This window comes from Ictidomys tridecemlineatus, chromosome 1 (assembly GCF_052094955.1).
Source record: "Ictidomys tridecemlineatus isolate mIctTri1 chromosome 1, mIctTri1.hap1, whole genome shotgun sequence".
Classification (NCBI taxonomy): Eukaryota; Metazoa; Chordata; class Mammalia; order Rodentia; family Sciuridae; genus Ictidomys; species Ictidomys tridecemlineatus.
In genome coordinates this window covers 89,877,872-89,891,440 of record NC_135477.1, presented here as the reverse complement: position 1 = coordinate 89,891,440, position 13,569 = coordinate 89,877,872, and the positions used below count along the sequence as shown (strand labels likewise).

Below are 13,569 nucleotides of genomic sequence, written 5' to 3'. Positions count from 1 at the left end.
CTGATCCTTCAAAGCATTTTAGGCAGGCATCAGCTCTAAGAATCATTCCTTAACCTGCCCCTCCCCTGGTTGTCTTGGGTACCTCTCTGTAGTGCTCACATAATAACCTGCACATACCTGGATAGTGCCTCTAACAAACCACTGCCTATGATCTTCTGTTTCTCTCTCCCCCTCACTTGACTCTGAGCTTCTTGCAAACAGAAACTCATCTTACTCACCATTGTATCATTCAGCACTTTGCTGAACACCCCATGTAACAGGTACTTCATTAATACTAGTTGATCTCAATAATCTATGAAGCTTCCTAACACACCTTTGTATCCCCTTACCTGTTCTAAAAATTGCTCTTTCACTGGGTAGGCTACATCCAGTGAAGTTCACAGCCATTACCCAGACTTTATAGCATCGGTCAGGTTCCAAATCTTCAAAAATGCAGTAGCTTTCTTTCACTGTCAATCTGTATTCTTCTACCAACTCTAGCATAAAACACAATCAGAAACTCTAAGGTGTCTTACAAAGTTAACTAGACATTATAGTTTTTGAAAAAAGCAGTGTCTATTTTTTTAGTAGAATAAACAAACCGTTATTATATTATTATAACTTTATAGATATCATTGTGATAATTAGCTCCTTAGAATACATAAGAAAGCAAGAGCATTTGATAGGGACATTTAGAATGACATAGTATTACTTGCAAACATTTATCAGAAAATAATAGCATTTTAGTAAAATTCTGAGCTTCATATACCACAATTAAAGTAACTTATTTCAATAGCAAATATTAAAATTGCATAAAGTTTATGTTAGCCTAAATCTCAGTAACACATTCTCAAGAAAATTCCTAAGAACCAATACCAGCATTTCGCAGGAGTAGATAATAAAAAAGGATAACCCTGTGTTTTCTAAACCTAAAATGTTACAAAGCATTTCTATGAATTTGTAAAGTATTTTTGATATTCAGTATGACTTTCCAAGTTTCAAACCCTGGTTTCTTCTCAGAATTCCAGAATTCTCTAAACTAGATCTTTATATAATTTATAGAAATATGTAAGTGACTTTGATGGGTCTTCACTCTTCTAAGAAGTAACTTTGTTAGATCAAGATATTTCCCTTTTAAATTTCTTAAACTATTTTCCTTTCATTTTTTAGTAAATGTTACTTAGTACTATTCTGAACACCTGCCCTGTTGGGCCAAACTGATTATTTTTAGTGAAACTTTCTGTCCTTTAGAAAGTATAATTTTCTTTTTTAAATTAGCCTATGGTGATTTCAGTTACCCTCCCTATTGCTCCTGAATGTCACATCTTTAAAATTCCTTCAGTTAAGTGGCCTTTGGGTAGCAGTGGTACAGCACTTGCCTAGCATGTATAAAGGCCTGAGTTCTATCCTCAGCACCACAAAAAAAAAGGATAGATAGATAGATAAGAAAAGAAAAGAAAAATAAAAGATTGTGCTGTGTGCGATGGTGCATGCATGTGATCCCAGGGGCTCAGGAGGCTGAGACAGAAGGACTTCAAGTTCAAAGCCAGACTCAGCAAAAAACAAGGCATTAAGCAACTCAATGAGACCCTGTCTCTAAATAAAATACAAAATAGGGCTGGGGATGTGGTTCAGTGGTCAAGTTTAATCTCTAGTACAAAAAAAAAAAAAAAGAATCCAGATTGTTTCTTTAAAATAAATTTAGGAGCTTGTCAAGTTAGCAGGTCTCTTCAATTGCCTCTCTCCAATGTGATATAGTTCAGGATAGCTGGTTCAGTTCAAAAAGATGTTCTAAAGACTAATACACTAAAAACATTTCCCCCATAACCCAGAAATTGTGACTGAGTTTTCACTGCAATCACTCCATTAGGCCCTTCTTTTGACTATGCACATATGTTCCTGGAGACCTTATCATACATAGCACAGTATCAGAGCATACATATATCATCAGATAACTGTCACCAGCACAGTTCAAGGCATTGAACACTGGACAGGGAAGTGTTTGGGATAGGGTGAGGTGATGATGAAAACAAAATACTCTGAGCAGTAAATATTTATTAAGAGGGGTTTTGAAGTGCCAGGATGTCTCATGATAGAGCGAGACATAAAAAGAAATGAAGTATAGAGTAAAAAAATAAATACAAACAAACATAAATAAAAGTTTTTGTTTATGAGTCTGAATAAAATGTGTTTGTGTCCTGCCCTTGACATTTACAAATTGTATAGCCTTGCACAACTACCTGACCTCAGATCAGTATTCTCATTTGCTAAGGGGGATGTAACACACACTTCCTTGTGTTATGACAGGAATATAGTAACAGGTTTTCAACTAAATGGAAGTCCTTATAAACAGACTTAGCCAAATTTATACTATTTTTATGTTTGGTTGTGTGTGTGTGTGTGTGTGTGTGTGTGTGTGTGTGTGTGTGATTTTTTTCTGTATAAAATGATCACATGACATTTCACAAGACTTAAATATTAATAATAGGGAAATAGGTTACAATTCATTCCTTATGACAAATTGGACTCCTGAGTTTTGTAACAGTAAGTCAATCCTGCCACATGCTCATCTAGTTTCCAAGGTACGTGAGCCTGTCTTCAACAAGCAACACAGAACACCAGCACACACAGTTCTGATTCATCAGGAAGTACAACCCTCAAATGCCTGGTTTCCAGGTCTTCCTAGAAGTCCTATTGAGCAGAGAGATCTTTCCCAAGGCTCAGTTTGTAAGGCATGCCATCCACTCACCCCAGTAAGCACTTTCACTTCATTCCACACATTAACTGGGGACACAGGGAGACTACCCGGTGCCTCAAAGCCTCAATCAAACTAAGGTTTGTTTGTGTCTTTTGTCAAATAGATCTGAGAAGCTGCCAACCATGACATCCAACACTGCATCTGTACTAATGTTACTGTGGAGGACAGAATCCTGTACACAGTCCATTTTCCTCTACGAAATTGGACATGTTGCAGCCATCTTTCAGACATCAGTACTGGTTAAAACTTTGTTTTTCCTGAAACTCTGGTATGTTACCACCTTTCTGACAACGAGAATCACTTAACTGTTCTGTTATTCTGAGAGCCTGAAGTCAAATTTGAATCTCAATTACAAAATTCATGTTGACCATTATGGTGATATTTATGTGTTTTTTGTTTTCCTTGATCCTGATTTCCAAATTTTGCCTTTTTGATATTATTTTATTATGTGGACATTGAGTTTTTGTTAGTATTGTTTTGTAAGTAGCTACTGTGAAAAGAGTCATAATACATATAGATTTAAGTACTTCATCTTTTTTTTTTTTTAGAAAGAGTGAGAGAAAGAGTGAGAGAGAGAGAATTTTTTTAATTTTTTTTTTTTTTTTTAAGTTTTTGGCGTACACAACATCTTTGTTTGTATGTGGTGCTGAGGATCAAACCCGGGCCGCACACATGCCAGGCGAGCGCACTACCGCTTGAGCCACATCCCCAGCCCCAAGTACTTCATCTTAAGATGCCGAAATAGCACCTGCATATGTATTTGTGTTTGCAATCCTACCATTCACTTCTTGGTCATCTTGAGGCTCCTCCATGCAGTACACCTGGAATGAATCGATGACATCTTCCTTGTTCATGCTCCAATAAACTGCAATCGTGGTGCCGGTGGCAGAATTTGGTTCCTGAGGTTCTAGTCTAGGAGGCTGTGGAACTGAAATATAGGTATAACTTACTGTAACTAATGATGTGTTTGTTGATTAGCTGCTCTGCAAACCTTACTTACATTTATGGGGAAAAAAAATCAAAGAAAATAGAATTACATGGAGTTCCTGTTTCCAACACCCAACTTCAATTATAATCACTGTTATACAACAATCACTGTTACAGTTGAGTATGTATTCCTCCATAATGTTTTCTATGCAGTTTATATGTGCACATATAATACACAAAATGGGTCCCAAACTGGGATCACTGGATAATACTCTTCTGTAGTCCTATATTTGAAGCAATAAAAATACAGGTTAGAAGATATATCAAATGAAATAGTTTTCCTTTAAAATAAAAAGCATTCCTTTACTAGATAACCAATGCTATATTGTTCTATAGCAAGACAGAGTCTAACTGGGGCTCGGTGGTGCATGACTAGAATCCTCCCACCCTCAACCCCCATCAGCTCGGGAGGCTGAGACAGGAAGATCTCAAGTTCAAAGGCAGCCTCAGCAAAAGTGAGACACTAAGCAACTCAGTGAGATCCAGTCTCTAAATAAAATACAATAGGGCTGAGGACGTGGTTCAATGGCTGAGTATCCCTGGGTTCAATCCCTGTTACCTCCCTTACCAAAAATATAGAGTCTACATTCATAATATACAGACCATTGAAAACCTTTGTAGAAGGAGTTGAAATATATTCAAGGCTGAAAAAAATATCAAAATACACTTTCTGAAACTACGATCCCATGTTTTCTTTCCAATATAGCTATGATGGCTAATTTTTTAAAAATTTATATATAAAAATTATATAGGAAAAAAGTCCTATATTAATTGAATCAGGTATAAGTTTTAGACATAGTATAATTTTGTTATTCTGAATTTAAAGACAATAATATTCTCAAGTGTTTTACTAGGGATTTTTAAAAGTTTATAATTATTCATATTAAGCCCTAATGATATAAATAATACCATAAATCAAGCTCTATGCAACTCTCTTCTAAAATTTATGACAAAACATTGAACATATTTTATAAGTTAGGGGAAAAAGCTATTCCCATAGTTTAAAAAAATATATCATGTTTTAAATTTTGTGTGTGTGTGTTTTCCTCAGCCAACCATTTCCTGAGAGATAAGTTTACTGATATAAGATGGACCAAATTTCAAAAGATAAATTTATTGAAAGTTGACACTAAAGGAAAACAAAGTTTAGTTCAATAAGAAGGTTAAAATAAGAAAAAAATAAATGGATCTAAAGAATGTAACAAAAAGATAAATTGAAAAGATTCATTCAAGATAAAGAGCTGAAGAATACATAGTTATATAAAATGAGAAACAGGATAGAAAAAATGGTGTAGTTCATAGGCTTCAGAGCAGAGAGGCTGGCCAGATCCCCACTTACTAACTACATTATCTTAGCCTCAGTTTCCCCAGCTTTAAAATGAGAAAACCATCACCTCCTAGGACTGTTCTAAGAAGCAGGATATTGTGTATGGAGTGCTTAACAAATACGCCCAACACATAACCAGTGGTGACTGGTTCATGAAGGCAAGATGGCCTTGGCAGAAATGCAGCACATGAAGGAAAGAAGCAGGAATTTCCCATAGATGGAAGTTGAACCTGGGCCAGCACCTGGTAAATCATGGCAGCCACAGAGGGAAGACCTGCTGAGGCCCACCTGGAGAGCCCCACCCCAAAGGCTGGCAGTGGTTCAGAGACACTTATACTATCTTTGACTTCATTGTTTTGTCTTCCCCACAGAAAAATCTGTGTCACATGCTACAGGAGCCCATACAGACAGACAGTTCAGTAAATCCTCGTGTTATCTAGATTTACGGAAGAGATGAACAAAATGCTTACAAATATTGTCCATTGCCTTTGAAGCAGTACTAGGGAACTCCTTGAGGCATGAGCAATGAAAATGCTCTCCGGTTTCTTTCTATGAATTGCACATTCATCTACATTTGCTTTTTAAAATGGGTATTATCTTTTTACTTTTCTCTCTTGGGCAACTAAACAAACTTAAAACAGATAATTGGTCCTTCCAAAATCACCTAATTTTAAGAAAGAAACAGATATAGGAAATTAAAGCATGTAAACTAGAAATAATTTTGTTCCTAATGTTCTCCTACCCCCCCCCCCAAATAATCAAAGTGAAAACACTTTTTCAAAAATAGAAAATACTTTCACTTTTCAAAGTATTATAAGATGAAAAGAGGAATATGGATATTTCATAAATGTGATCTAATAATGGCTGGATTTGCAATTCCTATGTGGCAAATGAACATCAAAGACCCAGATTTTTTTATGTTAGTAATTCCCTTTACACTTTTGTAGTGATGAACTTGAATAAGTTTGTTGACAAAACACAAAAACATCAGAACAAAATGGAAGCAGAGGGCTTCTTTACCAGAAGATAAGGTACTGGACAGAGGAATCACCGCATGGATTCCTTCTGTCTGATGGGATGTGCCCATAAAGAGCTGTCACACACAGAGAGATAAGCATTAGTCAATTTGGACTTCAGTACCTGTGACCCAATACAGATTTCTGCTCAACCTCACTTCCAAAAAGCCTCCAGGAGAGCAGCACTATTCACAATAGCCAAGAGGTGGAAGTCACCCAAGTGTCTATCAATGGAAGGATATATAGATGAATGGACAGATGGACCCTGAGCAAAGTGTGGTATATACAAACAACAAAAAATGTTATTCTATCTTATAAAGTTCTGACACATGCTACAAAATGAACGAACAGCAGGATAATATGCTAAGTGAAATAAGCAAATTATAAAGAGATAAATTACTATATATGATTTCATCTATATGAGGTTCCTAGAGTAATCAAATTCATAGAAACAGAAAGTAGAAAGGTGATTTCCAGGGGCTGGAGGAATGAGGGGAATAAGGAGTTGATGCTTAGTGAGTATAGAGTTTAAGTTTTGCAAGATGAAGAGTTTTGGAGGTAATGGTGGAAAAGTGATACGAACGTAATTAATGACACTGACCTGTACAAATAAAAATGGCTGAGGTGATAAATTTTATGTCATGTATATTTAATTGCAGACTTAAAAAAAAAATCCTAGGAGTCAGAGTCAAGGAACGCTAGCTATCACTAATCCCCATCTATCTCCTTTCTCACAGCAGTGCATTCACTCATTCTGCCTCTGCACTACTGGGCTAAGACTCTGAAGCCAAAGTCCCCATGACCCTCCCAACCAACTGCATAATTTTGGAAAATACATTGCTCCATTCCTCTCTTTTCTCATCCAACAAGTGGGAATATCAACAAAGGTTGATATCAACCCCTGGGGTTGTTGTGAGATTAGGTAGTTGGCTATGCTCAACAGTCTCTATAGTACTCGGCCTCCTGCAAGTTATGGAGCACATGCTAGGATCTGCTCATTCTCATGGGAAAGCCCCATGTTTCCTCATTCTATCTGCTTAGTTTGGGTATGGTGTCATCAGATTAGCTTTTCGGGTACATGTGAGGACTTTAAGGTGAGAGTTGTCATTGGTCACAAAACAACTCTACTTAGGAGCAAGTCACCCCAGGCTCCAGTTCTGTGAAGCAGACACACAAAGCAGCATTGATCACTCAGAGATGAGTCTCCTCCACAGAGGGGTTAGAACCTCAGGGACTGCACAGTGCACTTTCTGAGTTAATCATTAATCCTTTGTGATAATGTAGCCCTAAAATATCCATCAAAAGTTCAAAAGTATGTTTTCGAATGAACAACAGCATTAAAAAAAAAACCCTTAAAAGCAAAAGATCTTTTGCGTTAATCAGAATTTCTTAATCTGCAATCACTATTCTAGTTTAATGCCTCTGAAAGTTATTACAAGAAAACACCCTTTTTGTTCTGAGACATTTTGAAAGAAAATTCTTTGGGCTAAGTAACTGAAATCTTCACTTTCTAAAGAGTTGTTCGGGTTTGACTTTTTTTGTGTACTGCAGGGGGCTGTTTCATATTTTGTTTTTTTAAAGACTCAGTAGTCTTTTACTAGTTTCTAAGCTAAAACTTGCTACAGGAATGAAAGTGAATTGCCAATTTAAATATGACTGCCATCTTTAAAGTAGCTTTGGAAGAATATAGAATCTTTTAAGAAAAGCACCTGAGCACATTGTACAGTAAGTGAAAGTTAGTAACTCAAAACATGGTAGCTTTGAGAAATCTAAATAAGTTTCATTGTCTTGTTTGTTAAAATAGCACATTAAAAAATATTTTGAAGAGCCGGCAGGATGCTCCTGACAGCTGAGTGGGAAGTTCCTGGCTACAGACCACGATGCTGAGCTGTTACTTCTCTCAGCTAATCTGTTGGGTTAAAAAAAAAAAAAAAATAGGAAAAAGAACTGAATTGAAGACGGGGAAGATACTCATAAAGAAAAAATCAGTTCAATGCTTATGAAAATATTTGATTCCTTTTTCCATCTATACCCTGTTACTGGTATGAAATAAATAATTCTTTCACAAAGAGGGAAAGAAATCCTATTTTCAAAAGGAAGAGAAGCGAGAGAGAGAGAGTGAGAGAGGACCCTGGTTCCAGGCCTTCTTCCTCTCACCTCCTCTAACCCAACACAGTCATAAGGCTTCAAATGAAAATGCAGTTTATCACTGAAATGGGATGATGGTCTCATGATTTATTTCAGAGTCTAGCTTTAAATTTTATAATAAACAGTTTTCTTTTTCCAGTTATACAGAATAAACAAGCAAAAGCTACCAGATTTCATCAAGGTAACTAATATATTAAAATGCTTACCAGCCACTTGCTTTAACATCTGGTCACTCCTTGCTGAACTGTCATCATAATGTTCAAAAAGTGAAAACGCAGCAGGAATGTTCTCTAATGAAGCTGTGCTCTCTACTGCAGAAAGCAACCTACCAGGGGACAGATAAGTATTAACAAACAGGATGACAGCAGAAAACAAGTTTTCAAAATGAAGCTGGTGTTGGTAGAGCCCCCAGTATCCAAAAAGGATGTAAATCATTTTAGAGTCTGAAAATACATATCTAATATCTACTAACTCTTAGGGTTCTCAGGTTACTGTTAATACTGAAAATTTTCTTTCTATATCCTCAAATTTGAAAAAAAAAGTCTATCAAAATATACATTCTTAATTTTTCCTATAAAAATTATCCTAAAAATTACTTAATTTTAATGATTATCTTATTTCCTAAAGGATATCAAAGTTCAGAGCCTGTCTGGAAACTTCATACTGGTTGTATGTAAGTTTGTTCTGCATCTTCCATCTTCCATACTAAGCTTCAAGTCATTAAGTCATTCAAAAAATGTTGTTCACTTACTATGTGCCAGACACTGTACTAAGAACTGAGGATACAGCTTACCATTCCTCAAAGACCAAACAAGCCACAGTTTATAGAGATATATGGCTTTTATGGACTCAAGCCCCCCATAGGAGGAAAGCCATGTAATGCTAACTCAGCGTTTGTATCTAGGTGAAATATGGATTTTAAAAACAAACAAAAACAGGTTAACTATGAAGGGGAAAAAAGGCAAGGAGAGTTTGCCAAAGAATTTGTCTTTAGTACGAGGGGACTCAAATGGATTAGGAGCTCTCCTCTGTATACTCTCTCACACAAGCTTGGGAACTCTCTTCCAGCAACTGTCTATTTTGAGGAGCTGCATCAGTTTCATTCCCATGGACTCTGCAGTTTTCCCTACTACAGACGTACCTCAAGACCTTAGCACTTGCTTCTAGAATGTTCTCCTCCCAGATACTTGCATAGCTCTTTCCTTCACTTAACTAAGATCTCTTTTCTAATGTCTCCACAGAGACCACTGCTAATATGGCATGGTCTACCCCATCCAGCTCTCCTCTTTGTTTCCTCAAAGTTATCACAACCCTTTTGTTTTTCACCTGTCAACTTTACCAGAATATATTCTACATGCAGACAAGGAATGGTTTATCACTGTGCGGTAATGCATTACTTAGCACATCGTAGGCATTTAATAAATATGTTTTGGATAAATAAGAGGCCGATAATTTCATTTGGGGGAGAACATCAGGATCTCAAGGATGGTGATTTGGGGTCAGCATAAGGAGAAAAGATTATGAAGTATTTAAAGAGTGTCTTGTACGCTTACGATTGCTGGACACCACAAAATTTACTACCACTTGATTTAGGGGAGATGGTTCCAGTAGGGACTTCGAGAGGAGGCTGACATTTAAGCTGGGTGTTAAAGAATGAGCAGGTGTTTCCCAAGCAGGAAAGGAGTAAGCATACTGCAGATAGAAGAGCAGCATGAACAATGGGTTGGAGAGGTAAGAGAGTATGGCACACTTGAGGGCAGGGGGCACCTTGGGAATCCCTGGGAGTTGGCAAGTAAAGACAGAGATGAAATGGGAAGGTGGCTTGTGGCTTGACTGTGAGGATCCTTTCATACCCACCAAGAGTTACAATTTTATCTTTTAAGGCAGGAAGAGCCACAGAACTGTTTATGCCAGGGAAGCTTAGAAGAAAACCCTGGCAAGCACTGAGGAAAGACCAGCCCCAGTAGACAAAAGAGGCAATGAGATTGGTTGGGAGGACCCCACAATGGTCCAGGTGAGGGAAGATAAAACAAGCCTAAATTAAAGCTTTGGCAATACAGAGGGTGGAAACAGAGACACAGAATTAACAAAAAATGGTGACCCGTATGCACACTAAGCCCTCTCAAAATGCAGAATTTTTTTGTAGCACAAAAGCTCTGATTGCAGAAACATAAGTAAAACATTTGAGTTTACCTTTATGCACTGAACTGTTCAATTTTAACATCAGCATATGAAAGGGCAAGTAGACTTTTTTTTTTTAATAAGTAGGCCCTACAATGGCTGTGACTCTCTTTCTTTTTCATTATTATAATACAAAAGAGCAAAGTGGAACAAAAATACATCCCCTTAACAGAACAGCATTTTCTAAGCAAATGTGTTTTTCAAGATATGCAAATGCTGAGTCTAAATATGCTTGACAGCATTCCTTAATTTAAGCATTTTTAGTGTTAAGAAAAATCATTTAATATACAAGCACTGTCTTTAGAGATATAATATGAAAGGAAGGAGAAAAAGTAGCAAGGTAAAATAAGCTAGATACTTAATACTTCTTATAGAAAGGAACTCCCAGAACATTGCAACTTAGGGAAGAAGTCCTGGGGACATGGAAGGTGTGTGTGTGTGTGTGTGTGTGTGTGAGAACATGTGTGTGTGCACAGGTTAACAGGACTTGAATTGCTCATATGTCTTCCCCAAGTCCAGAATTTTGTTGTCTTTTGCCTACAGAAAAATAATGATTATTCCAAGTATATACTACTACTTAGGTAACATGCAGCTTTAGTAAAGATTAATTCATTGTCAATGGGACAATGAAACAGAAATTAATTAAAATGACACATAGATTAACAAATTTAAGCTCAAAATCAAAGAAATGGTGTTTGGTATTAAATGGTTGTCAATTCATATTAGCAATGTTCTAAAGTTTAGAAAAGTGGAAAACATTCCATAGCAGTTTTAAGGTAAAAAGCCTTTGCAAATTTTCACACCTTGAAACTTTCATTTTCATACTTTCACCAAATTGTCTTACCAATCATCATCTTCCATGAACAGATGAAATATAAGTAATCAAATATGCATTCATACTATTCAGTGTGCATGGAATGGCACTATGCATCTGCACATTTAAAATTATATTGAAAAAATAAAATACGAGGCTTAACCAGTAAGAAAGATCTCAGGCCTCGCCAAGGAGAAAAAAGAGAAAGGGGTCAGATCAGTACGAGAATTTCAATGCCAGATGCAAAAGAGAAACACTGAGGGCTGAGATGTAGCTCAGTGGTCAAGTGCTGGCCTAGCATGCGGAAGCTCTAAGTTCCATCCCCAGCACTGGGGGAAAAAATGTAGGGGGGTGAGGCATAAACATAAATCCAGTGTTATGTTTTTATGACATTTTTAAATTTCTTGTTGAGTGTTTTGCCTTTCAGAAGAATGAAGAATCTCTTAGACTGATTGTTAAGAACACCAACAAAACCAAACAAAATCAAGAGGAAGATTCATTTAGGTTAGCTGAGCAGAAAGAGAAGATAAATGCATGACTATCTTTTGAAGAGAAAATGAGAGAACATGCCATTAAGATTACATAAGTCATAAAATTATTCAAGGCAGATATGGATGATTTCTTCACATTCTCATATTTAACCAATAAGTCTAAATAGCTACAAAACTTTTTGTATGCAGTGACAGGAAAGATGGTGTAGACTGGGATGAAAATACAGAATACATCTTGAGGAAGCAGTTAAAAATCTACATTATGATAATTGTTATTTAACTAAAGCACATGCAATTTTCTTTCAAAGCTGTCATTTAGCTTTTAAAAGCAATGTGTCTAAAAGTGAGAATCCAGTAGCTCACTAAATGTATTTTTTAATTGGCAGCTTGTTTCCTATAAAGCATCAAAATATTAAATGTAAAGCATCCAGTCATGCTATTCTCAGTCGCCACTACATTGTGCCATGTTTTATATACCTTTCATTGATTTCCTCAAATGACTTGGAGAAGGGAGGAGGAAGGGAGGGAGAGAGAGAAAGAAAGAGAGAGAGACTAATTAACAACAAAAAGAATAACCAAGCAACAGCATTAAGATCACACCTGTTGGAATATCATTACCCCTCAGCTTCTCAGATGCTAGTTCTCTTTGGGCTTTAGCCTGGGCAGCAGGGAAATCAGTGCTCAGAAGTGGGGTCAGGCATAGGGCAAAGACAAGGATGGAGGGGCTTTAGTTAGCAGTTTGCCTCTGCTCTCTCTGATCAGCAAGACTGGCAATGGGCTGCTTGTTCTCTGCTTCTCTCTACTTATTAACAAATGGCTTGGCTTCCAGAATAGAAGTCACTGAAGCAAGAAAAATGACTAGAATTTGCTCAACGTAGGATACATAGCAAAAATCTAATCAGTAGTTATCACTGAGTGACACCTTCTCTGTGCTTTTGTGTATTTTCCAATTTTTCTAGAATGAATATTTATCACTTTTATAAGCAAGAAAAAATACTTTTTTCCCAATTTATTCTTCTAGAGAGAAGGAAATAATCTTATCAAACAAAGATAAGGTCCTCAGGGAACACAAAAACTTTATTAATGTTATGCTTGCTAAAAGGTACTTGCCTTAATTAAAAATACATCAACCTAATGATTTCAGTTCTCCTTTGAGTATGGCCACGTCCACTAGACTCAAATTTGCTAAAATCATACTGTGCCAAAACCTTCTTCAAGTGTTCCTGGAGGCAAATCAAACACTTAACATTTCTCCATTTTGCCTCACATGATCTCCAAACTTTTACTAGGTAGTTAGGAGGAGAGAGAACTTTTAAATGAAAGGTCCATCATCAAATGATGCTTTTTTCCTGTTCCACAATTAGGTTTGGGATCACCCCCTGGGAAAACATCTCCATTACTCCTGATTACTCCTGGTCCCATGGGGAGCCAGTGTCTTACTGAATATTCTAGGGAATTATGAGGACCTCTGTGGTGCAAAATTGAGAAGCACCCAAGGGAATCTCCCTGTCCACAGTTGCTTGCTTGAATTAAAGAACTCTGTTCTCAGGAAGCCCCTTGGAAAAACACCACCATATTATTTAAGAGGGTATCACAATTTATGTCAGCCTTTTTCATCTAAAAGTGTGTACCAAAATGTTACTCTCAACTATTAGCTGAGGCTCAGAGGGAATGGTTCATATGAGAGGCTACCTCAGATTAGACACAGATGAGGACAGGCCTGGGGGTCAGCATGAAGATGTCAGACAGCAGGAGATTGGATTAGCCCTCCGAGAAGTCGAAAGGCTACTTTCTCTCCCTCTTAGATGGAGACCCTTCTAGTGTGACAGCATGGAATGATGATACTGTGGCCCAACTCCATGCATTTT

The 13,569-nt window shown here is 37.0% G+C and overlaps 1 protein-coding gene across 2 annotated transcripts in view; it reads right to left on the bottom strand.

The window, feature by feature from the left end:
* Positions 1-13,569, bottom strand: part of Cmya5 (cardiomyopathy associated 5) — an 87,444-nt gene that overhangs the window by 24,537 nt on the left and 49,338 nt on the right. Inside the window, exons 5-8 of one of the 2 annotated variants that reach the window (XM_005329007.3) lie at positions 12,179-12,201; positions 8,422-8,540; positions 3,516-3,665; positions 330-476 (exon numbers count right to left, since the gene is read on the bottom strand). In XM_005329007.3, the coding sequence (XP_005329064.2) occupies positions 330-476; positions 3,516-3,665; positions 8,422-8,540; positions 12,179-12,201 (439 nt within the window). Of the gene's footprint in view, positions 1-329; positions 477-3,515; positions 3,666-8,421; positions 8,541-12,178; positions 12,202-13,569 lie in introns of those variants that run through there. The other variant, XR_013436893.1, reaches the window with a different exon arrangement.